At 39.8% G+C, this 25,783-nt stretch overlaps 2 protein-coding genes across 10 annotated transcripts; one reads left to right on the top strand and one right to left on the bottom strand.

Moving 5' to 3' along the window:
• The first annotated feature begins 66 nt into the window (after window positions 1-66).
• Window positions 67-19,018, top strand: kmt5aa (lysine methyltransferase 5Aa). Of its 3 annotated transcripts, none has more exons than XM_067485294.1 (8): window positions 67-201; window positions 691-1,063; window positions 2,158-2,308; window positions 2,461-2,728; window positions 3,638-3,725; window positions 3,813-3,872; window positions 4,254-4,444; window positions 18,883-19,018. In XM_067485294.1, the coding sequence occupies exons 2-8, from the start codon at window positions 1,028-1,030 to the stop codon at window positions 18,929-18,931; spliced, it is 843 nt and encodes a 280-aa protein (XP_067341395.1). In that variant the 5' UTR covers window positions 67-201; window positions 691-1,027; the 3' UTR covers window positions 18,932-19,018. The 3 variants fall into 3 exon arrangements, with proteins under 3 accessions (XP_067341395.1, XP_067341393.1, XP_067341394.1); XM_067485292.1 differs by lacking the exon at window positions 18,883-19,018 and adding an exon at window positions 6,578-9,694; XM_067485293.1 differs by lacking the exon at window positions 18,883-19,018 and adding an exon at window positions 6,578-9,694 and having other exon boundaries at window positions 129-201; window positions 715-1,063.
• rilpl1 (Rab interacting lysosomal protein-like 1) lies at window positions 13,881-25,766 on the bottom strand. Of its 7 annotated transcripts, none has more exons than XM_067485286.1 (10): window positions 25,599-25,763; window positions 25,165-25,503; window positions 23,564-23,711; window positions 22,260-22,378; window positions 21,893-22,138; window positions 20,582-20,758; window positions 19,534-19,584; window positions 19,290-19,444; window positions 18,915-19,019; window positions 13,881-16,558 (listed from the first exon to the last, which is right to left on the bottom strand). In XM_067485286.1, exons 2-10 carry the CDS (start codon window positions 25,450-25,452, stop codon window positions 16,426-16,428), a joined length of 1,422 nt encoding a protein of 473 aa, XP_067341387.1. In that variant the 5' UTR covers window positions 25,453-25,503; window positions 25,599-25,763; the 3' UTR covers window positions 13,881-16,425. The 7 variants fall into 7 exon arrangements, with proteins under 7 accessions (XP_067341387.1, XP_067341386.1, XP_067341390.1 ...); XM_067485287.1 differs by adding an exon at window positions 17,587-17,674 and having other exon boundaries at window positions 16,419-16,558; window positions 25,165-25,765; XM_067485285.1 differs by having other exon boundaries at window positions 25,165-25,763.
• Between the last annotated feature and the right edge of the window lie 17 nt (window positions 25,767-25,783).

Here is a 25,783-nt window from a genome sequence, read left to right as displayed (position 1 = left end):
TTTGTGATTGGACAATTTCTTTGATGGGGGCCTGAGGCCAAGCTGTGATTGGGCTAGAGGCAGGAAACAGCCTGGACAGGTTTCTAGTTTACCTCAGGGCCAGAACAATTACCTAACACACAGGTCTTTGGACTGTGGGAGGAAATCTATGCAAGCACGCGGAGACATGCGAGTTCCACGCTGAAAGGCCACAGCTGGCAGGTAAATAGTGAACTGTGAGGTGGAAGTGCTAACCACTCAACCACCACGCTGTATTCGCACCAGCATAAATTAAAAATAGCTGCGTTGAAAACCACTTATGTACATGGTTATTAGGAGTTTTTTTTGTTTAGGTTTTATAGCAGACTAGCACGTGTTTAGCATTTTTTCTTCAATGAAATTGTGTACATTATATGCAATGTATGATTTTATAACAGCTAGCCTTCATATTTGACAACTTTTGGGGTTTTCTTTGCATTTGAACCCACGGGACAAGCCGAAAACCTCTGATTCCCAATACGTGACATTTTGTCTGTATTGAGAAAGCTTCCGGTTTTCCGGCCAATAGGAAGAGACACGTGGGGTTAGCGTCCTTCTACGTATGAGCGTCACTTCCGTTTGCAGCCATTGAAAAAACACAAATCAGCGAAGTTTATTTGTTTAAAAGTTAATCGCTTCAGCGGTGTTAATGTTTAGTTTGTTTTCATCCAGAAAAAAGGTCTATATACGTTACAGCTCCTTCGAGAGTCTTCCAATGAAGCGCGTACATTATCATCTAGCCGGACGTGTCTCTCTCGGCCCGCAGAGGGCGACATCGGTCCCCTGTCTCTTCATGTAGCGCTACATGGAGAAAAATGGCGGAGCGGGGTTGCGGAGGCTGCATCGGCTGAACTACAGGCAGTTTAAAGCGCAACAGACGGGCACGCGGTCATCAAGGACAGGGCCGACGTGCTGCGGGGACTCTGCTGTTGGAGCCCGGCAAGGTGAACTTCTGTACCGGCAGAAAACTTCATGTGTGTTTGTCCTCGAAGCGAGAAGCTGGAGCTGAATGAGGAGCCACGAAAACAAGTCGGACATGAGCGGGGTAAGTTTGCTTGTTAGGGCATAATCATCATCACCACCAGCACCGAGCCACACAGAGGCTAAGAACCGCAAACACACGCTAGCGAGAGGGGGGTCGTTACGTGAATTTGCTAATAAGACTAATACCATCTCTGTTAATGTTTTTGGAGCAATATTCCAATTCACGTATCCCCGCTGTAGGTTTGTGTTGTTACAGTAGCTACAAATGTGTCGCTAACATTAGCTAACGCTGTGACCGGGCAGGTGAAGAGGTGTAACCGTGTTTTCTGGCCTTAAACGGCAAAAACAAAGCCCTTGATTTATCTTTAATTAAACGGCTTTGTGGTTTGTGAGCTTATGTTGACACGTACTGGAGTTTGATGGGATTTAAAGGGCACAGAGGCCTGGCCCTCGGTGTTGTTGTGGGAGTGGAGCCCGCATGGTCCCCTCCTCAGTGCCCCACCCACACCACCGGTGGCGTAAAGTAACCTAGTACCTTCACTCAAGTACTGTATGACGTACTGGTTTTGAGTATGTCGTTACTTGTTCTCCACCGGAAATGTTTGCTAGTTACTTTTTACCAAAACAAAAATCAAAAAATGATGATGTGTGTCAGCCATGTTGCTCTATAATAACAGAGATCTTTGGTTTTATTTTTATTTGCCACTCTTTGAAATTTACGACATAAATGCAAATTACATTCATATTAAATACTATGTACTTTAAAAAGTACATACGTCTCATTGATGTAACTAAATGGTCAGAAATCGGGTCTGTGAAGTCATTTTTTTCCTTGAGGTTGTACATAAAATAAACGTAACTAAACCTGAATGTTTTAGATTTCTGCAGAAACCTTATTTATGGGACACTTGGAACAAATCTGGAGTAGACTAGTAGGTTCATGTTATCATCAGCAACAAGTTCAGTATTGTTTAAAATACTAGTTCTTCAATGAGTAGTTCATTTGAATTGATCCTCAGAGAAATCACGTTTTTAGTGGAGTCTAATTTTGTACTTAAAGTGAGTTTCGGAGCACATCCTCAGTACTTAAAGTTGTAGTACGCAATCAGAGAGGGTACTTGTAGTGAATACATTTTTGTCTCTCTGCATTTACAGGATATTGTACACAATAGCCATTCCGTCACTCTTTTAAGCAGCGCCAACTCTGCAACGACAATTCACAATAAAAAGAAGATCAAACTGAAACCGGAGGAACCGTGCTCTCCATCAGACTCCCAGCAAAATGAAGTTGCGAGGCAGGAAGAGGGTAACTATCTTTTCTGTATCTCTGCAGCCGGATTCTACAGGAGAACAAACACATTTCTTGTTATATTTCACTACATGTAGACAAAGTCCAAAGCAGGAAAAACATTTCTTTTTTTTTCATTTATCCTTTCCTCATTTTTTTTTTTTTGGTAGGTTGGAGACCCAATACCATCAGTACCACACCAAAAGACTCAAAGAGCCAGTGTTCGTCCTGCTGGAAAGAAGAACACTCGTCACCTCCACAGCACTTCTACCCTGCGACCTGCTTTCGCTCCACTACTGAAGCTGCTCTGCCTCTCAGCAACAGCCTGTCACACGCTGTCCACACAAACACCAACAACAGCACTGCTCTCCACAGCCGCCGCCAGAGGAGAGAAGTCCGCCCCAAGGTCATAGGAAAGAAACAGCCAATACGAAGAATGTACGCACGTCCTCGTTATCATTTTGTCAATTTTGCCGGCATCATGTGATTGTGTACATACATTTATGTGAACACAACACCTCATGAATAGAATATAGTAAAAGCGTCATGCCACAGATATCCCATATGAAGAACGTGATCAGATTAGATCTTGGTGTGTCATGCTGCTTATTTGAATATTTGATAAAAACAGACAGATTAAAAGTACGTGTAACAGAAATGAATATAGCAGTGATGGAAAGGAACTAAGCACCTTTTTATTTAAGTTGTATCCAAGTACAATTTAATTAATCTTTACTTGGTTATTTCTATGTACGGTCACATTATACTTTCAGTTGACTATATTTCAGAGGCATATATTCTAAATGGTTTTTAAATAATCAACAAATATTTATTAACTACTACTAGTAATCGTTAATACTGCTCTTTATTTGCTAACTATAACTACTAGTAATATTATATCCCTGCTTTTTGGAATCTGATTAATCAAATGAAATACTGCATAATATGGACGGTGTTTACAGTAATCAGCTTTCTCAGGTAGACAGTGTTTACATGCACGTAAGAAACCTGGTTGAATAGCAGAAAAATAATCAGATTTTTCCTCCACCTCAGGCTTATTTTGGAATCACAGACTTTAACTTTATAGAAAGTGTTTCTACCCGGCAGTGTGAATACTTTTACATAAGTAAATCCTCTCTGTACCGTTGGATATAAGTGCAGCTGCCCTGAGAGCCCAGGAAGCTGCAGCTTTAGAAAAGACATGCAAATAATTAAAACGTGCAAATACGGACCAGGACCAAACGCATGCTTTGTCTATTAGAATGTATTTCTATTGTTGTTGAGGAACAAATCATATCAAATGATGTAGTGGTGTTAAAGTTGTTGTTCTCTTTTTTTTCTCTACAGTGCAGCTGGGAAAAATTCCCAAAACCGGAAGGTTACAGACTACTATCCTATAAGACGAAGCTCAAGAAAAAGTAAAACAGAGCTCAAGGTAGCGTTAAATTCGTTCTGTTACATACTACAAATTACCGTTATATAAATGTCCTCGCCACATCTCATGTTCAATTTTTCTTTCCAGTATGAACAGAAGAAGCTCATTGATGAGCTCATCACAAATGGAATAGAAGTAGGAATGAAGGTACATTGAGTTTTTTGCTTCCACCTTCTAACATCTGAACAGCATATTTCTTTTACATATTCTTGTCAGAACATTTAGTATCTGCTCCTCTTAGAATCGTTCCTTGTGAATTAATGTGATCTGCAGTTCACGTGTGGCATCAGCGTTTAGTCTTAAATGTACATTTCTCTCATCATTCAGGCTCATCATTAACTTAGAATGAGTCAGGTTGTTTGGAAAACCATGGCTAACTTTAAAAACCTAGCTCGACCTCAGTAAATAAAGACATGGTTAAGTAGCATTTTGTATGTAATGACTGTCCACTGTCCTTCCTCAAAATGCTCTATACATTACGTTTGTTGGGGTGTGGATCCAGTCAGTAAACCTCTCGTGTTGTTAAAGGTGCAGCATATTGAAGGAAAAGGAAGAGCAGTGTTTGCCACTCGGTGTTTCCAGAAAGGTGAATATGTGGTGGAGTATCATGGAGACCTGCTGCACATCACTGACGCCAAAAAGAGGGAGGCTGAATATGCTCAAAACCCTGCCACTGGCTGCTACATGTACTACTTCCAGTACCTCTGCAAAACATACTGGTAAGCTGAACCCATTCAGTTTCCCCTTTCAACTGTCTCCTGCTCGTCACAAAGATATTTAGCATCAATCAAAAACGGTGTTACGTGTTGATAGTCCAAACCAAAATATTCAAAATATACGGTAACAAAACCCTGCAGTTGAAGGTTATTTTGTGTAGGAACTCTTTTATTTGTTCATACTTGATTATGAGTTTTATGCACTTTGTGACATTAAGTTATATAACCAGTAACCTAAAAAACCAAACACTCCACTGTGCTTATTTTGCAACCACTGTATAATATTTTAAAAGGAGCTTTTCATAGATTGCACAGTAAAGAGTAACGTTTTATAAAGGGTGTCAACTATACACAGATGCTCAAGTACTGACTTAATATTTTCAGTTACACAGAAATTAAAATTATTATGATTAGTTACAATGTTTGCTTTTGAACATTGTGACAAATGCCTTAATTGAAAGAGCAACAATATTGCTTCTTCTGCGGTAATGGAGATGAAGACACGTGTGTTAGCTTTGCTGGTCAACGAGCTGGAGTAATGGCAGCTGCAGCAGGTGACGACTATCAAATAAAACCAAAGAAAGGTCGTGTAACTCTTTAACATTAAAACAAATTTAAATGCTGTCTCCATAGAAGTCGTGGCATTAGCCATTTTTAAGGTGACCAAAATTCTAACCACTCTGAATTATCATGCACTGCCTTGATTGGCTGAGTCAGAGTGGTGTCTTTCAGTGTGGCGTCTGTCTGAAGAGCTAAGGATCAGAAGAGAGAACACACCTCAAAATATACAGCACATGATCAATGATGAGCTGGTTTGACCCAAGATTAGCAGCTTGGTGTGTCGTCACCATAGCAAAATAGTTTGTCGATGACTGATTTCTATCTCGCAGCACAGCAACGTTGGAGCTGCACAGTGATTAATGGTCACAGTAGTCGAATCCTTGGTGACCTGCTGGTCCCGTCCCCCAGTTAAAACCAGCCCATACTTTGTTAACATGAAGCATCAGCAGCAGGAAATGATGTTCACCCATAGTAGCAGTGTATAAGGGTGAACTGAAATGACACTGCATCACATGCAGCATGTAAATGTAGTTTGAATTAGCTAAATTAGCACATTCTGATCAACATAAAATACAATCAGCAAATAAGTTTATGACCTAGTACAATTAGCTCCAGCTCTTATGGCACACAAATGTAAGATACTGATCATAGTAATGTTCGATAATATCAGCGACTTTTATTTATATATATATATATATATATATATATATATATATATATATATATATATATATATATATATATATATATATATATATATATATGTATATGTATATATATATATATATATATATATATATATATATATATATATATATATATATATATATATGTGTATATATGTGTATATATGTGTATATATATATATATGTGTATATATGTGTATATATATATATATATATATATATATATATATATATATATATATATATATATATATATGTATGTATGTATGTATATGTATGTATGTGTATGTATATATATATGTGTGTGTGTGTGTGTATATATGTGTGTATATATGTGTGTGTGTGTGTATATATGTGTGTATATATGTGTGTGTGTGTGTATATATATATATATATATATATATATATATATATATATATATATATATATATATATATATATATATATATATATGTATATATATATGTATATATATATATATATATATGTATATATGTATGTTTAATGATATTTTTATTATTTTGCTATAATTTGCTTAATTATAACGAAATAATGAAATAACTTACTTCTTTAATATTGGAGTAAATTTAGACAGTGATAGTGGTTTTTGCCTCAAGTAAAGGACAGATTTAGGATTTCCTTCCAGCACAGGACGGGTCATGGGTCAAAATGATTACAATGACTGGTCTTTGCTGAAAACACGGCGACTGTAAAGCGTATTAGGGAAAGCGATGCAATAAAAGCTAAGGGACAATGACAATTGTAGAGAAGAGGATGTTGAAGTAAAAACTGCCGACACTGTGTGGGAGCTGAATAGTTGAGCATGTCTCTTGTAATTGTTCTAGTATAGACACTGATGCGAGTGTTGTTTGTTTTCCGTGCCAACAGTGTGGATGCCACAAAAGAAACTGGCCGAATGGGTAGGTTGATAAATCACAGTAAAAATGGAAACTGCCAAACCAAACTCCACGACATCAACGGTGTCCCTCACCTCATCCTCGTTGCCTCTCGAGACATTGACGAGGGCGAGGAGTTGCTCTATGACTATGGGGACCGCAGTAAAGCCTCCATTGCAGCTCACCCCTGGCTCAAATATTGATCGTAGGAGTCCTTGAGACAGAAAGTAACACTTGTTTCTCATTTCCTAGTCTAAAAATTGCCTTAGAAACAGAATGTGAACCCTTTTTGTTCCAATACTGAGGAGGCTGGATGGGGTTAGCAAATGTTACCAGGGCCGCGGGGGTCCATCGTGTACTTTTCACGTTTCAATTGAGGTCCATCTGCCTCGTCAGATGACATCTATCCTTTTATTTATATGTGTAAAGGAAACCTTCTGGTTGTTTTGCAGCACATTTTTTTGTACATTTTGTATTACGTATAGACCAATGCTTCTACAGCATGCAGGTGGTAGTTAATGCTATGCGTTTTTATACTACTTTTTTTTAATTAGTAGTGGAATACTTAGCAATACTTCTATTTATGGCCCCAGAGCCCATTTGATCAGCAAAAACTATGAGATGCAAATTACATCCCCTTTTTAAAATATATACTGTTGAGTGAAATATCATTTCAGCCATCACACACAATCCGTCACTAGTGCGAGTGTAGTAGTTTACCAAACTCATCATGCAGTTGGAAAAGTGAACAACAATAGACACTGGATCAAAGTATTTTTAGGAGTAAAACTTAGATTAAGGAAGTAACACAAGTCTCTCAGATCACTCACTGTCACGGCGTTTGTTTAAGTACATGTCGTATTTTGAGTTTAGAGTTAAGATTTGGGACAAGTATATTTGAATAATCATGTTCAAAATGTTCTGATATTCACAAGAGCACAGGTTACAGTGGTGTTCTGTTTTTTCTTCACATGCAAATGTAAATATAGGTTTGTTAGATCTGCACATCAATGGTTAATTTCAGTGGAGTAAAGATTTGCGAGTTTGAATCTTCATAGCTTCAGCTACTTAACAGTTTTCTGCTCGGAAATCTTTTACTTAAATATGAATTCTCCAGCTGGAGACACACCTCATGTATGTTGATATGTTTCCTTACTGCAGCCAATCCATGAGTTATGAGGAAGAGTTTGACATTTAGGGAAACAGGTTTTTTTCACTTTCAATATCTGATTACAGGAAGATTGATAATGTTGTCATGACATCACATGACATATCAAAGTAATTGGAGTCTTAAAAAGCCCATTTTGTTTTGGTAAACTACCTTCAGTTCATTGTATTAAAGTTATTAATAATGACCATTATGTTTGCCCAGTGGCTAAATTACAATAACATTTATATAAAAGTTACTTTAAAGGCCTTTATCACATAACTATGACCATATAATTAAAATCACACTCTGTGTCCATTTTAGCAGGTGCAGCTGTAAAGTCCAAATCGACGGCGCAGTAACAAATTCTGTTTACTGTAAATCCTCATAGAGATGCAGATCATTTAAGATTTTTTCTTCTCACCCTGGATTTATTTTGGAAGCACGTCTCCTTGATTTTAACTGAGAGAAGACGATGCTTCCGGACTTAGTTTGTCAGACTGACACTGCAGGGAGAGAAAACCTGGCAGCAAACAGAAACCAAGCTGCTTTTCAACTACGTATTAGAAACAGGCCACTTTGTGTTTCAGTTTTCGTTGGACTGGTCGTAAAAATGAGGAGGTATCACTCAGCGTAATGATCTCTCCTTTCATCCAGCCAGTCCACGATATGACTTTCTGTGTCTGCAGACTTTTGTCCTGCACACGCGGGAGAAACAACAGAAAATGTCCAGAAAGGGGCTGCAAACAACCCCAAATCATAAGCTGTATGTGACTGTAGCTTCACATTTGTGCGTTGACATGAAGGCCGTATCAATCTCACCAGCTAATTCTCAGCAACAAAGTAAATAAGTGAATATCCCAAAATGTCCAATTATTTGAAATACAGTCATTTAAAATATCACAGCAAAAACCTTAAACCGTAGTCACACATAACGTCAGCCTGTGCAGCCTTGGGTTTGGTGAACTGTTACACTTGCAGATTTTCTCCACGTTGCTAAGCTGCCATGTCGTTCTCATCTAGAGATTCTGGAAAGTATTTAAGAGCTGAAGCACCAACAGGTCATTGTTTTACTTTAGGGCTTTTTTTTTTTTTGCCACAGTTTAGCTGATTCTGACAGCTCTAATCACAGCGTTTTGTTTTTTTTTTAATTAGTTTTGTCATTAATTATTGCTTGATTTAGTCTTAAATTATTCATTGTTTTAAGCTAATTGTTAATAACTGTTTACAGACAATGTCTCTCACAAGTTAATCAGTGACACCCGTATTTCTTTTACAGCATAGGATTCTAGTAAATTGTTTTCATCAATGATTAATTGGCTATTTATTCTTTCAGTGAATTGATTGGCTGTAAATAAACGTGCACAACTTGTTTTCATCCTCAGATGTGTTATTTCACCTTTATTTCACCTTTGAAATAAACGTGTAATTATTACAGCTTATCAGCTAAACACTTGTTTTTGCAGATGTTACTGAAATCTGAAATGAAAGTGCATTTGTTGGGGACGGATTTCAATGGTTGAATAATCCACAAAAAGAGTGCAAATATTTTAGATCATTAAATATGCAGCTTAACATAACGTCTGCTTAATTTAAGTTACTTCCATTACTTGTGCAAATGTAGGCTAAAAAAACATGTAGGATTTTAAAGAATGGCTGATGTTGCTGTGTGTTTCCTTATTGTCAACTAATCCCAGGAAAGACCAAAAGAACAATGTTTTTTTAAATTTCCATAAACATCAATGCACTGTAGCTTTTATGTAACTAACTGGAGGAAATACATTAGTGCGTTTGCTGGGGACTTGTTTCAGCTGTCGATTTATCCGTAGTTTGGTCCCTGGTGGGTATTTGTGGCAGCAGGATGGAGTCAAAAGAAATTGGTGAAGAAGGAACAAATAACTCAGTGCAAATTATTGATGCGTTTTTAATTGTTTTGAATAAAAATTACAGCTCTATGGCAAATAGGAATAGTGACGTTTTTATTTGAAAGAATACTTTTTTGGGAGTGTTGGAAGAATATGAAATACCAGGAGTCTTCATTTATCAGTTATTGTTATCGTATTGGTTTAATACAAGCTTGATGACTTTAAATGTACTTGCAGTTGTAAAATGAGAAAGTAGTTTGAAAAAATAGTAACAGATTACTCATGATATGCATCATTACTTTTCCTACAGGATAATGTCATTTATTTTTGATGTACTTTTTTAGGTGATGTTTGTATTTTTTTGTATTCTCTAAATTTAGTTTGGATTCTGTCTTTAAGGTAAAATTTGACATTTTGGGAAATTCACATAATTGTTAAGAATTAGTGCTTGAACCCTAAATATGGTGCTACATCATAGAATTTTGCCACTCTCATATACAGACATGGACAAAATTGTTCCAGAAGTAACTAGAAGTAACAATTAAGTAAATTGAAAGAAAAATAAAAAAATTGAATGAAGTTAAAGTGAAATGTTCATTTTAACAGAATATTTAAAATAATGCAACAAAGGCAAAACCAGCAGAGTAAATATTCTCCAATTAAATATATGTTTATCTGCTCAATGACGACAATAAAATATGACTAATGATTTACAAGATTGAAGACGATTGATAGTACTTTCAGGAAATGGTTCAAAGTATCCAATTATTTATGTATTCTTTAAAATATCCTGTTGAATCCAAGGAGTCCGAATTTTAATAGTGTCTTATTAATAATCACATCTTTATGAAAGATTGGATTGTGATTTTATTTCATCTTAATTTGTTAAAATCGTTTCCCTTTAATGCCGTTGAAGACCAACAAACCTTCAAGCACCACGACAAGTGTTGGAGGTGCTGGTTCAGCTTGTCGACGTCGGACAGAACCAGCTCGCTGTTTCTCCTTGTGTCAGGACTTTATGCTGTCCACTAAATTTTAAGCACCACTGTACATAAATAAAACCAGAACCAGGCTGTGACCTCATATTCAACAATCAGAAGTGATTGGTATTAATCTTTTCATCTACCGTATAGCATAAAAACAGATGAGCATATTTCCCAAAATGTGAAATGATTCCTTTTAAGACGTCTTGGACTCATTTTGTAGCAGCTTACTTTGAAAACCAAACCAAACAGGGACCTGACTGTTGTATTAAATCTTACCTTGTTCAGTATATTAGTAAATCATTTTAAATTCCTGGCTTACTTTTATTCATATACCATGGAAATAAAATAATCGGTGTTAATACAACGAAACCTTATCATATACGCCCATCGGCCACAACATTAACACTGGTGGTCTTCATAATGTGATGAAGGACCAGGGTCAGCGTGGCCCCTCTGAGCAGTCTGCAGCTGCACAGCCCCATACTCAGCAAAAAGTGCAGAGGTGGTAGAAGTACACAGACTCAATACACAGGTAAAAGTGGAAGTATTGGCCTAAAAACGAACATTTGTTTTAAAAGTAACGTATTAATGTCAAAAATCATTGTTGGTAAAGGTGGCGCTGATTTTAACCCCTTTATGTGCCGATGGATGGTTAATAACAGCATTTATTATTACATGCTATTCTTCTAAAACACGTGATATTTTATATTGAAACCACCAAGTGATGTTAATGTTGTGGTATATTTAGAGGAAGTGAAAAAAGTCCAAGGAGCGTTCTCACTGTGTGTGTGTGTGTGTGTGTGTGGGTGTGTGTGTGTGTGTGTGTGTTTCCTTCATCTCAGCAATTCTTTCAGAGGTTACAATATGGATTCTTCTTTTTTTTTTTTCCTTTTTTGTTTGTAAAACTGATGCAATAATACCTGTGGGGTAAAACTTACCTGTTGGCCGTTTTAGGACATAATAGATCTTTGCTGTTGTAGCTCGAAATAATCTTCATGCTGGGGTTTAGGCAAAGAAGAATAAAGATGTAATATGCAAGAAACAGGACTGGACATTTGATTTGTTCTTATATTAAACTCATTATAGGACAATGTGGAAGAGGAGACTGAATTTCTAAAGACCTTCCCACTATCACAGTCAGCTGCTTAGCATTAGAAATTAAGAGTCTTATATAGTGCAAGTTGATTTAGTGTAGCAAGATATTTTTTGGATCTTTGAACATTTTGTTGTTGTTTTTTTTTTGTTTAAAATTGTTTTGCAACCCAACCACAAGGGGACACAAGCCAGTGTCTTCTTGTGCCCGTCCCAAGTCTGGATTAAAGCTGAGGGTTGTGTCAGGAAGGGCATCCGACGTAAAACATAAGCCAAATTCAAATATGCGAATCATAACTTCCATACCGAATCAGTCACGACCGCCACCGGTGCTGTTGACCTACAGGGTGCAGGTGGAAATTGGACTGTTGGTCGAAGAAGAGGAGGAGGAAGGTGTGTTCGTAGGCAGAGAGAGAAGAGGAAAGCTAAGAATGTAGGACTGACAGTGGGGACTTTGAATGTTGGGACTATGACAGGGAAGGCTAGGGAGTTGATCGACATGATGCAGAGAAGGAAGGTGGACATACTGTGTGTCCAGGAGACCAGGTGGAAAGGTAGCAAGGCTAGAAGATTAGGAGCAGGGTTCAAGTTGTTCTACCATGGGTCAGATAGGCAGAGAGATGGAGTAGGAGTTATACTGAAAGAGGAGTTGGTGAGGAATGTTCTAGAGGTTTAGCTTCAGGTTGATGAATCTGAAGCTGGAAACTAAAGGCATGATGTTCAGTGTTCTGTCCCACAGGTAGGATGTGAGTTAGAAGAGAAGGAGAAATTTAAGTTCTGGAGTGAGTTAGATGAAGTGATGCAGAACATCAACAGAGGTGAGAGAGTGGTGATTGGTGCAGATTTCAATGGACATGTAGGTGATGTATGGACAGATTTGGTTTTCAAGACAGGAACACAGAAGGTCAGATGGTGGTTGACTTTACAAAGAGGATGGAAATGGCTGTAGTGAACACTTTCTTCCAGAAGAGGCAGGAACAAAGGGTGATGTATAAGAGTGGAGGATGAAGTGGTGGAAGTTGAAAAGGGAAGACTGTTGTGTAGCATATGAGGACTTGTATGTTAGGTTGGACACTAAAGAGGGAGAGGTGGATTTGTACAGGTTGGCCAGACAAAGAGATAGAGATGGGAAGGATGTGCAGCAGGTTAGTGTGATTAAAGATAAGGATGGAAATGTATTGACAGGTGTCAGGAGTGTGATGGGAAGATGGAAGGAGAACTTTGAAGAGTTGATGAATGAGGAAAATGAAAGGGTGGAGCAGGAAGTAGCAAAGATTAGTAAGAGTGAAGTGAGGAGGACGTTGAAGAGGATGAAGAGTGGAAAGGCAGTTGGTCCTGATGACAAACCTGTGGAGGTATGGAAGTGTCTAGGAGAGGTGGCAGTAGAGTTTCTGACTAGTTTGTTTAACAAGATCTTGGAGAGTGAGAGGATGCTGAGGACTGGAGGAGAAGTGTACTGGTGCCCATTTTTAAGAACAAGGGAGATGAACAGAGCTGTGGCAACTACAGAGGAATAAAGCTGATGAGCCAAACAATGAAGTTGTGGGAAAGAGTAGTTGGATGAAGCTTAGCTGCAGTAAGACAGAATACATGTGTGTGAATGAGAGGGACCCAGGTGGAACGGTGAGGTTACAGGGAGCAGAGGTGAAGAAGGTGCAGGACTTTAAGTACTTAGGGTCAACGGTTCAGAGCAACGGAGAATGTGGAAAAGAGGTGAAGAGGCGAGTGCAGGCAGGTTGGAACAGGTGGAGAAAAGTGTCAGGTGTGTTGTGTGATAAAATAGTATCAGTAAGAATGAAAGGAAAGATGTTCAAGACGGTGGTGAGACCAGCAATGTTGTTTGGCTTAGAGACAGTGGCACTGAAGAAAAGAAAGGTGGCAGAGCTGGAGGTAGCAGAGCTTAAGATGTTGAGGTTCTCTTTGGGAGTGAGGAGGATGGACAGGATCAGGAATGAGGACATCAGAGGGACAGCTCATGTTAGATGTTTTGGAGATAAAGTCAGAGAAGCCAGATTGAGGTGGTTTGGACATGTTCAGAGGAGAAACTGTGAATATATCGGTAGAAGGATGCTAAGGTTGGAGCTGCCAGGCAGGAGGTCTAGAGGAAGAGCAAAGAGGAGATTTATGGATGTAGTGAGGGAGGACATGAAGTTAGTTGGTGATGATGCAGAGGGTTAAGATGGAGGCACATGATTCGCTACAGCCCAAAGGAAAAGAAGTTTATTTGCAGTTTATAAGGAAAAAAACATCTTCACTCAACAAATAATTTAACTGGCACATAGCAAACAAAAAATAGACATTACAGCGATTTTTATTATTATGAAGACATTTGAATGAGTCATTTAATAAAGCACTGATCCATTTAATATATAGATTTAATGTCCATTTAATTGGATTCATAGAAGACTGAGAGAAACACGAGCTGGTGAACAGACACCGACTTGAATAAAGAGCTGATGAAGTGGACTGAGCATTTGGAACAAGCTGCGTCTTTGACCAGATTTCCCTTAAATTCCCTTTAATTCTTCAGGCACTTCCTCTAGATCCCTTTCCACTTCCAGAAACTGTCCACAACATGATGCTCTCCATTTCAGAGAGATACCACACGATTACTTTGTCGTAACCGTGACATACGTCAAACCACACGACCTGCTTTGACACATCCCATTACGATGTTCTTGTTATTTTACATTCATTTATTCCACTTCATTGAATGAAAATAAATAACTACTATTAAATGCACCACAGGTTTCCAAAGCTTTTCAAGATTGAAAGTACAAGTCAGTGTTAAACTATAAAGGCAAATCCACAACCATTTATTAGCTTTTTTTAAATAAATGTAAATTGCACATCAGCTTAATTAACCGTTTTCCCCTTTTTAGAAACCAAACTTACTCTTTCTGATCTTCTTTGTCTCAAAACCATTTAAACATTAACCATATCTCCATGATTATTATATTCACATATACTGTTTTTCTTCCATTGTGCCATTTAACACAATGTTGAAACCATTATTATATTTGAGGCCTTGTACAAATGAGGCATAAAAGCACAATTCAATGTGCACAAACCCACCAAGTACATATTTACCACATCTAAATAATGAAAAGCATATTACCTAAATTGTTAATAAAATGCTAAAAATGTAATTCAAAGTTGGGATGACAATAATGACACTAAGTGGCGACTTAAGTCCATTTTTGGATATTAAGTAAAAAATAATGTAACTAAGAAAACTTCAGGTTCAAAATACTGTACTACTAAAAAACTACATTTCACCAAAATATAGATATTAAATCAAACTGTTACTATTAAACTTTGTTAGGTAAAAGTGTGTCACGTTTATGGCATAGTAAGAAGAGATTTGGATGCTAACAGATTCTAAGAAAATGAAAAGTCAAAGTTATAAGACCGTAGGTCAGAGTTTATACTTTAACACAAAACTTTGATAACTGTCAAAATTATTTAACGCGTATTCAATTCTTATTAAGTCAATATTAGCAGATTAATGACTGAAGTCATTTTCAAACCTGTACTTCCTTTGTTTTAGTCCTAATCAGTTGACCAGATTGTAAACGTACTTGTTTCCAGCTTCCTTTCACAAACCGAAATCTAACTGTACCAAGTTCACACGAATCCAGGTTTAACAAAATGCATCATTAGAAGTTGTGGGAGAAAAGTCATTGGTTAAAGGGATCTGGGGATTTATTAGGGCAATAAAACACGCTTCACGTGTAACGAAGGTCAGATTATGTTCTCACCACAAATTAACGGCTCCAGGTTAGTTTGGAAACAGAGACCACGTTCAGTAAAGGGTCTCGCCCAAGGTTGTTTTGGTCGCAGCCGAGTTCGATTGCTGTCTTCAGACCTACACGAAGGAACCGCACCAAAGTGGATAAAGAACCAGAGTTCGCTTGATCCGGACTAAATGGGGTACGTATGAAAATGTCTGTAGTCAAAATTTTGGATTTTAAAATAAGTCAAAATACTGACAGGCTATGATAAAACATTTGAAATTCTAAGTCAAAATGGTCAGAATTAACTTTACTCACTCAGCGTATGTTGGTAGCTTAGTGTCCAGTGTATTATAAAGAAGTGCATATGTCTTTATCTATTTTCTGTGCACAGCTTTTAAATTGTGATTCTATGCAAAATGTTATACACAGGCCATGTGCTGATCAGGTCTGCAGACCTGTGTTTAAATTGAAAAATGCTGGTGATAGACCGACTAGCTGCCCAGAAGAAAAAGGCCATTTCTAATAAATTCATGGGACACAAAAGTGAATAACTCGGGAAAAATGAAACACTACAGTGTTTGTCTTTTATGTCGGGACAATAGAAAAGTCCCGTCCTTCACTGGACAGCTTTCTCTTTATATGAGTACGATACACTTTTGTGTCCCGGTCCTTTAATATACAAGGCAACGTGACCACACGGATTTCAACAACTTTCAAGCTTCCATCCTAAAACTTCCGCCTCTCTGCTGATTACTTCAGGTGCCAGGTGTTTTAGTGTGTATGTGCCATCACTTACACAGAAGTGTAATTCTTGTGTCTAGATATGAATTTTTCGAGGGATTTCTTCACATCTGCAGCTTCATTCACTCTTCTTTCTCTCAGTCTTCTCACCACAAGCATGTGACATTTCAGTTGCAGCGTGAGTCACCAGTGATGGTTTGGTTGCCGTTTCACAAGCTGGCCGCGAAGGGATGGACACGGAGCGTTAAGGGTTTGGGGGTTTTGCCTGGTGACTACATGTGCTGTAACGCCTCCTGGGCTTGTTCTGTGTACACATCGTCTTTCCCTGTCCACGGGCCGAGTCCACCGTCCAACTGTGAGCTCCGCTGTGGCGTCCGCTGTTTGTCACGTGAGAAGAAACTAAACCTGAGACAAGAGCAAAGACAACGTGACGTCTTTAATGGAGCGAAGTGCCAGGAACATGTACAGTATGAGTATCAGTTTATGTCAAGCAGTGTTAGAGACACAGCAAACTAGCATTTAGAACGAATACAAACACGTCCAAACTATTGTGAGCTATACCCTGATTATTATCACGGGTTGTAGAAGTGATGTTTGTGTCTTTAAGGTAGAAAGATGCACAAAGTGCTAAAACTGTATTTAGTTTGAATTGCAGCAGAAGGTTTAGCTTTAGCTGTCTGAGACTGAAAAGAAGCAGCTGCTGGTTCATGTAAACCAGATGCTGAGTGTCAAATCTCAGTGCTAGTTTTAGCTGTGCTCTGATTAAACGCACCTCAACCATGAATCAACACAAAAGTGATTCATATAGTGGAAAAGTGAACTTTTAATGTTTCGTAAAATAACTAATTTCACAGTATTTCAGTCACTGTTAATACAGAATCAATGACTTATATTATTCAAGATTTACAGTAAAGGAAATTGCTTAACATTTGCCCGAGTGGCTGATTTAGTTCAGAACAAAAAATTTCTATATATTATGTTATAGGGTTTTTCACCTCAAACTAGTGTATAGGTACAAAGCTGAAGCGGATTTTGGTCACCAGTCATAAGGATTTACTAAAACATAATGAGTATTTTAGTCAAAATTTTGCGAAAGAGATAAAAGTGCTTTAGTTTTTCCAAAGGATTAATGTTGTGAGTTCAGAGCCCAGGTGAAGAGGTGAACGTGTAGTTACTGTGGTCAGTGAGGGGACAAGACAACAGAAGACAGGACAACAGACTACATGTCTATTCTGACTGGCTGATTAATATTATTATTATTATTATTATTATAATCCACAAATCACTGCATTGGATAAGATAAGAAGACAGCCCCACAATCAGCCAATCAGAATACAACAGATGTGGAATGAAAGGCTCAGAGCCGTTTGTGTGGATGGACACCGTTAGCAAAGAAAGTAACACTCTGAAGCCAAACAATGATGGAGTCATACAAGTGACATGAGGCGTCTGATTGGCTGTAAAGTGGGGTCATCTGGGATCAAGCCAGCCGCCACCATCGGCATAATGGCTGTGAAGATCCTGTTACACAGACAGGAAGAGATACACAGAGATGGAGGGAGGGGCACAAACGGGGGAGACCACATCAACCTTTGTCCTCTATTTGACTTCCATGTAAAATTCCAAACTCAAACAAAAAGAACATGGCTGACTTAATTGTGCTGTAGCTGCAGGGGCCTCAAGCTGTGACATTTCCAAAACGTTAAGGTGCTCGAGGGCTAAAAAACTTCAAATAAACAGCAGACAAGGCTTTTCATCTTAACTAATAGGCTTTAATCCCATCTTTACTCTTTGCTGGGCCTCAGAGAACCTAACGAATGTTTTCTCGTCTTTACGACCAACAATTATGACGTAATTAACTTTTAGTATTTCCATGTTGTGCAGCTTTACACTTGTGCTAAAAGTGTGCTAAATTAATTTAATTGAAGAGGACAGTGACTAATTGAGTTCTTTAACAAATCCCGAGGGAAAAAAAACCCTAAAATGAACAATGAATTGTGGTTATTCACTGCACTGTTCTACCTACTGGTGCTCAAAGCACTTCACTCTGCTTCTCACCCAGTGCAGCAATGTGACTCACTGATGTGGGTGGAGCTCTTAAGGTAAAGACTAGTTGTGAATTCAAAGACGTCACACAAAGCTTGAACTCACTGCAAACTTGATAGTAACACAATTATTTTAAAAAAATCTATAATAGTTACAGCTGCATATAACTGAAGAGAAAAGTACAAGTTTAACCCCAGCAGCAAATGTTAATGCACCGTGAAAGAACATGCAAGTGAAAAGAGGCTGGACAGTGATCATCAATGATCACCGGTGTTACAGCAACATACTGGAACCGTGTACATATCAAATGATGGCTCACAACTCTTAGTTGTGTTAATAGCCATCTTCAAGTTGTATTTTTACACGGACATTAAACGTTCTGTCACGTGATGAGCTGCATCCAGTTTGTTTCTACAGGCCACACAAACACAGGAAGTGGGTGTGTGTACGAGCTGTTTCCAAGTCAAAGCAGTTACTTTTCAGTGGATCCAAACTATTCTTCTGTTTGAAGTCTCAAATTTTAAAGTGTGTTTTTTGAAGTCCTATAATTTTTTGTTAGGCAGTTTTCACCTAATTAATTAGTCAATATGAAGTTATCCTCAGCAGTAAACATTTACTTTTACTCAGCCTGTGGAAAACAATCTCTGACCAACACGTTTTTCAGGGAGTGTTTTCTTGTGCAGGTGTGTGTGTGTCTGCAGGTGCGTGAACTCACAGGCGTTTGATTCCTGACTCCGGTTGAGCAGAGGAGCGGGAGCGAGTCCTCAGTTCAGGGGAGGGAGAAGGACTGGAACTAACAACCTCGTCTTCTGTTTCATCACTGCAAAGACAGAGAGCAACACGCACCTGCTCATTCAACGGTTTCTCTTTGTTTTACACATTCAACCAGCAGGATTCAATGTCTCACATTAAGATGTTTTCAATGATAGAAATAACAAATGACCATATCATACAAGCACAACAAGGTCTGACATGCAATTGTCAACGAATTAAATGTAAACACGGAAGATGTGTATGTTCAAGAATCGGACTAGATGCTACTGAAACCCGTCTTTGTCTGTCGGACTGAAACTCGTGCGCCTGTCAGGACCTTTTGTAGTACGCCAGCTCCTCCTGCAGCAGGAAGACTTTCGCCTTGAGCTCGTTCCTCTCGTGGAGGACGTCCCTCAGCTCTTGCAGGGTGAACCGAGGCCGATTGGGGTCCTTTGGATCCAGGACTCCCGATTCCTCCTCGCACAAGGCCTCCTGCAGAGAGAGAGAGAGAGAGAGAACCCACACTGAGGAACAGAAACCAGTAAAAGGAGGAAAGGAGGCTCAGAAGGAAGCAATGATACCTTGGTAAAATATTGGAACACAGCAGGCATGTCCTCATCGCACATCGCCTCCTGGTGGCAAACGGTGACTCTACGTCAGACATCAGGCCTCGTTCTATTACCTTTGCTTAGTTCAGCCTTCCCTCCGCCCTTTGAACCTAAACTGCCCATTTTTGTTTTTACACATCACACCCAAGACATTCAGTCTGCTAAAGCTGAGTTCAGTACATCCGGCTCAGAGAAAACCCTCGTGCATCTAAGATCTAAGACCACCCAAAATCACATTCGGTCCCTTTTTACTGTTTCTGAGTGGTGTCAGTCAGTTTCTCAAATTACATGGCCTAAAACCACATGACCATATGCCAAACCGGTTCACACTGCGTGTCAGGACAAACACTGTCTCACTGTAGAGCTCTGCAATAATACGTGAGAATACATGAGTTTCTAAACCAAAAGGACCTTTGTCATAAGGGCGATTGTAACAGCAGACACATCAACAGGATGTAAGGAAAAAGGTACAAAGCTACTGTTGGTAGTTTAACAAGGTCATCTACAGAAAATAACCACTAGTGGCCATTTTAATCCCAGTTTCCACTACAATGTACTTTTAACTTCTGTGACATTATTCTAGTCATCAACTCTCCATAACAAGCACACAATTTTAAAAACAGCCCAATCTGAGAGAAAACAAACTCCGTGCACAGCAAACTGCAGGGGCCAGGAAATGACACTTCATTTCAGCTGGACTTCATCATTTCTGCTCAGTGTTTCTGGATCAGGGCACGTGAAGACAAAACTCGACGTGCTGTTAGAAGCTGAGCTGTCGGACAGGTCTATATTTAGAAGGGTCGCCAGTGCAGTAAGTCTCACCCAGTATCCTGAGGAGTGAAATCTCCTGGAGGGACTCTGTTAGTTCTCACACATTCATGCAGCTATCTCAGCACTTCTCATTCAAATGTTAGCCTCCGTTTTCTGCTTCTACATGCGAGGTGGTTCTCCTGAGGGAGGAGTGCAGGTTTGGAGTTAATCACACCACTCTGAGATGCTAATGAGCACTTTACTGCTTTACCCAAAGCAAAACTCCCTCGTCCTCAGCCTCCACATCAACATCCTCATGTCCGTCTGGGTGGAGGGAACCTGGCAGTGGCGGCGGGACGGGTTCAAACCCACCTGACATCCGCTCTGAGGGGTCAAGTCTGTTTGACCGGCCCTCAGCCCCCACCATCATGGCTGCAGCTTTACCATGCTGGTGGAGTAAAACACAGTTACTGTTTTACTATGTCTTTTACTGCGTACACTCTTCTCCAAAAGTATTGGAACAGTGAGGCCAATTCCTTTATTTTTGTTCTACATTATAAACAATTGGGTTTGACATCAGAGATCAACATTTCAGGTTTCTTCACTGAAGATGTAACACATGATGGCAGCAGCAAAGCGACCTCAGAAGTCTACAGAAACATTTTGTCTACCGATATAAAGAAAGATGCAACCAAACCGACTGGGAAATCCTCCATCATGCAGCAAGATAATGGCCCAAAACACACAAAGCAGTTCATCAGGGGCAAGAAGTGGAAGCTTGTAGACTTAGACCTTATAGAGCTGCATTTTACCTGCTAAAGAGGAGACTGAAGGGAGTAACCCCCCAAAAAGAACGACGACTGAAAGAGGCTGCGGTGAAAACCTGGAAAAGCATCAGAAAATTAGAATGCAAAGGTTTGGTGATGTCAGTGGGTCACAGGTTTGATGCAGCTATTAACTACATATTAAGTGTTATTTACTTTAATCTATTTAAAGTCTCAAACAAAAGATGCTCTTATCCAAGTTGTGTATCAGACAAAGATGTAAATACCTGGAAATGAAACCTGAAATGTAGATCTCTTGTCTCATATTCATTTTCTGATGTCAAACCCAAATGGTTTCAGTCTACAGCAAAAATAAAGGAACTGGCCTCGCTGTTCCAATACTTTTGATTGGGTGTGAATGTGCATTTATTTAGGTGCTGGGTATAAATCTCCTCAGCAATGATTTGTGTGTCTGTAATTCCGGCATTAGCCATATGGCTTCAGTTGAAACACCATGAAAGTGATCAGACCTCTTTAAAACTGTCCGTGCAGCTGCATTTACTCATGTTTTAAGTATTTCTAAGGAATCATTCAACATGTGGTCATTTACACATCTTTGCATAGGTAAATGAAAATCCGACATCATCTGTGCAGAAGCTGCAGGCTGTGGCTTCTCAATGTTGTCTAACTCTTGGCAGAACAGTGAACTAGTGTATTTCTAAACTTTAACAGCCAGAGGCTTAATTTTAACACAAGAATCTGTTAAATTATTTTTATTCTTGTTATTATTATTATTATGTTTCTTTATGCCGAGTTACCTCTGCAGGTGAGGGGGGGTGAGGTGTGGGTTCCTCTGGGTTCCTGGCAGGCAGCTCACCATGGAGTCGTTCCCGTAAGCGTGCGACTTCCTGCCGAAGAGCACTGACCTCCTGCCCTCGTGCTTGAGCGCTGGCCTCCAGCTCCACCTTCTGTTCGATCAGTGCTTTGCCCTGAGCCTCCACCACTGAGATCTTGTGGCGCAGGTCATGGTTGATTTTCATAAGGCGGGACTGCTGCTGCTGGAGCTGCAGAAGCACATGAACAGACAGCAGGACAGTGGTGTTTAAGCTTTCTTAAATCTAAGCAATTAGGCAAGATGTGACACTACAGCCCCGTCCTGCTGAGACGGTGAATGTGTGTCCTTACTGCTTCTATGTCCTCGTTTTTCAGCGTGAGCTCTCGGTCCTTGGCTCTGATCTCGTCTCTCTGTTTGTCCACCACTTCTTTGAGCTTTTTCATCACCTGCCTCTCTCTCTCCGACATACCTGGACAGCGCAGAGAGCACAATGAGCACGCGGACACACAAGCGTCTGCATTCTTTATGTTTATTAGCAGAGTAAAGCCGTTGGACAGAGCTTTGCGTGTGTGCATGTAGCAGGTGTGTTGCACACTGAGGGTGGTCTGTGCACAGTGTCAGAGTGACCGCAGCCTCTGTGTGAAGCCATGAAAAAGCAGAGACTGGCTCGTCGTCAGACACAGAGAAGGCTTCCTTTGTGTGTGTGAGTGACTTTGTTCATCACAGAGACCCACAGGCAGCATAAGTAGGCTCCGTCTGAATGTAGCACCAATTTTAACTCGATTCCCAGAAAATTACAAAAAGAAAATGTAAATGAATGTATGTTTGCATTCACTACAACCATGTAAACATTAGCAGTTGTTCATGTGGAGACAGACAGGTGTCAGGTGCAGCAAACGTATGGCAGCTTCATTGTCATCTCCCCCCATTGAACTTGGCATAGAGGCACTGGTGTACACTGGTAGACGGATCACAAATTATGGTAAACACACTTATGCTTTTCTACCCATCAGTACTCAAAGCACTTTACACTGCTTCTCGTTCACCAATCTCTCACACACACACAGGGATTGAACCAACGACCCTGAGGTTGGTGGAAGACTGCTCCACCTCCTGAGCCACTTGCCCCTCTTTCCTATTTCTTACCGGCACATTTCACCGCCTGGACTTTAAAACTGTTTGTTTGCACTTCACATCTACACACCTGCAATTCCTGCAAATAATTTGTAAATATTCTGTTAAACCAAACATCAAAAGCAAATTAAGATAAATGTTAATTTTCTTTCTACTTTTGTCAGATTCAGAGAAAAGTGTTTCATCCACATCTCTATCAAATAACAGAAAATAGTAAATAAATCTCCACCATATTTGGAGATTTTTAACAAAAACACACAAATAGACACACACAGCTTTAAATCATGTTTCAGAAGTTTCAGACTTTTCTTCAATCTCATCAACAACATCCTGTTTATAGAATATTTATCAAATATGGCTCCATCACGTAAGGTCTCAGCTCCGGCCCAAAATTAAGATGCCAAGTTAAAATACATCTGTAAAGCAGCAAATGGTTTAGCAAAGACGGGTTCCCCATAAATATAAATCTTAGTTTTTGTTTCTGAAATGATATTTATTGGTCTACGTGTCTGAAGCTCACCCTCGTGCCTCTGCAGGTCCTCCTCACTCATCGGATCTTTGATGGACATGTTGGTGAGCAGGGTTTTGTTCTCCTCCTGAAGCTGGGCAATCTGGGTGAGCAGATCCTGAGCTTCTCCCCTCCATACATCCTCCACCAGCTCCAACTCCTGTAAACACACAGTACAAAAATCCAGTCTTTCATCAAACAATATTAAAAAACATAATCGTCCACATTCATTCCATATTATATCAATCGATCAAGATCAAGCGCTCACTGCCGCCTTAAAGATCTGCATGCAACTCTAGGCCCTTTATTCCTTTTATGCATGTCGCTGTCCATCAGTCCACTACTTGAGTCAACACGTCTCTCTTGACTCCAGTTAAATTTCCCACAGAGTTCTTAACACCACCAGTCCTGTCGAACTGGCTACTGGGAAGCACTGACGACTCTCAACCAACTATTGTGACACATTGGAAAAGTTTTTTTTAGGCCAATTGTGGATTTATATGGTGCATGGGGTTGTTATTCACTATTTTGTGCAACTTTACAGGTTAATCAAGAAAATACTCAGCAAATTAATCTTTGCTAAAAAGCACTTGGTGCAGTATTCTTGGTATGACGCTGCCTTTTTGTGTATGTGCCAAATAAAACCTTGGATTTTTGAATCAATAAATGCAAACATATGGAAAAAAACAGCTGGATTCCTTATTTGGATATTTCAGCACAATGGGTTTCTGCTGCAGACGTTTCCCATGAGGATCATTGTGTCCTGCTCAGTGGCAGCAGAATCCGAAACAACTTTGTCGCCGTCATGAGACACAGTTAATCAGTCAGACTGTGTCACGAGAAACTGACGTCTGAACTTTTTTATAGCACCGAGCAGACGGACCGTCAGGCTGACTGACATAAAAACCACAATAACAATCTGTGGAAAGAACCTCACCACAAATGTAATTTCATTCAGCATTTCCTGTGTGTATTACTTCACACTTACACCACAGTCTAATTAGGTAAAAAAGTGAATGTACGTTCATAATATTATGAATCCTTCATGTATGTCAGTAAACAAACAGATGCCAGAGTAACTTTACTTATGTTGCACTGGTAATTTTACTTTGGTTTCAAAGCAGGATTTTTTCTTCTGATATAGTATTTTTTTCCTATGTGAAAATAAAAGCTCTACATAAAAACTTTTCCAATGCAGGACTTCTACCAAAATTGTGCTGCAGCTGTTTTACTTTTAGTAAATTATTATTAGTATGTTAGAGTATTTTTCACTGTGCAGTATTGATGCTCTTTTTTTTCCCATTGTCAAGTAATTACTTTAGTTTTACTGGAGTATTTCTTCCGTTTGCTCCTGGCTCATCTGAACTGTGTTGCACTGATTCTTAGGGAAATGTCCAATGCAGGCTTTTATTTGTAACATTTTTCTGTGCATTGATACACTGAACCAGAACTTTTACTTGAGTAACAAGTTCGATGCAGGACATGCATTGATTAGGTGATTAAGTCTTTTACTGTGTCCAACCGGTGCTTGTAATAAAGTACTTTTACTCGAGTACTCGGGTTAAATCTCAGCTTGTTGTGACCCTGCTCCGCTTGACTTAACCCCCTCTGACCTTCCTGTGGCGCTTCTCCTTCTCCAGCCGGTCGATCCTCTCCAGCCGCAGCTTGTCCAGTTCCAGCCGCAGCTCCTCGGTATCCGGGCTGATGCTGCTGCGGCTCACCATCACCTCCAGGATCTCCAGCACGCGCACCACTTTAGGCATCAGCCTGGACAGAGCCTCGCAGCCGTACTGGTCTATGATCCGCTCAAACTCCTGGCCCACCACGGCGGCGATGTCGTACACGTCCATGACGGTGAGGTCGGCCACATTCTTCTCCAGGGCCGAGCTGGAGTCCTCCATGTCGGGCTGCTTCGCTCCTACGTTTCCTTCGCCAAAGCAAACTTCCTCCGCCTGGAACAACAATTCTGCTAAGTTACTCTGAGCCCGTCTACCGTCGGAACCTGACCCAAAAACACAGTAATGCGACACAAACCCCTCTAACTAACATTTGCCCATCAATCCCGGCCCAGGCCGGGCTCTAATATGATTTTTGGGGGGATGGAACTCGCCCACGTCCCATCGCTGTCCTCCCGCTGGTGCGGCCGCTTCTTTCAGCTAACGGCTACCGCTGTCCATTCGCCAAAATAAAATCCCCAACTTCCTGCCACACCTTTCAAAATAAAAACAACAT

Source organism: Channa argus, chromosome 18 (genome assembly GCF_033026475.1).
Source record: "Channa argus isolate prfri chromosome 18, Channa argus male v1.0, whole genome shotgun sequence".
Lineage (NCBI taxonomy): Eukaryota > Metazoa > Chordata > Actinopteri > Anabantiformes > Channidae > Channa > Channa argus.
Note: the sequence above shows the minus strand (reverse complement) of the source record. Positions and strands in the feature narration are given on the sequence as shown.

Excerpts from the sequence above, each read along its gene's own strand:
- kmt5aa (XM_067485292.1), top strand. The coding sequence starts at position 1,028 with ATGAGGAGCCACGAAAACAAGTCGGACATGAGCGGG. Across the intron at positions 3,726-3,812 it reads AAAGTAAAACAGAGCTCAAG|TATGAACAGAAGAAGCTCAT; the intron begins GTAGCGTTAAAT and ends TTTTCTTTCCAG. Across the intron at positions 3,873-4,253 it reads GAATAGAAGTAGGAATGAAG|GTGCAGCATATTGAAGGAAA; the intron begins GTACATTGAGTT and ends GTGTTGTTAAAG.
- rilpl1 (XM_067485285.1), bottom strand. The coding sequence starts at position 25,452 with ATGGAGGACTCCAGCTCGGCCCTGGAGAAGAATGTGGCCGACCTCACC. Across the intron at positions 22,379-23,563 it reads GGACCTGCAGAGGCACGAGG|GTATGTCGGAGAGAGAGAGG; the intron begins GTGAGCTTCAGA and ends TGCGCTGTCCAG. Across the intron at positions 16,559-18,914 it reads GAGTCAGGAATCAAACGCCT|GTTTAGTTTCTTCTCACGTG; the intron begins GTGAGTTCACGC and ends CTCTTGTCTCAG.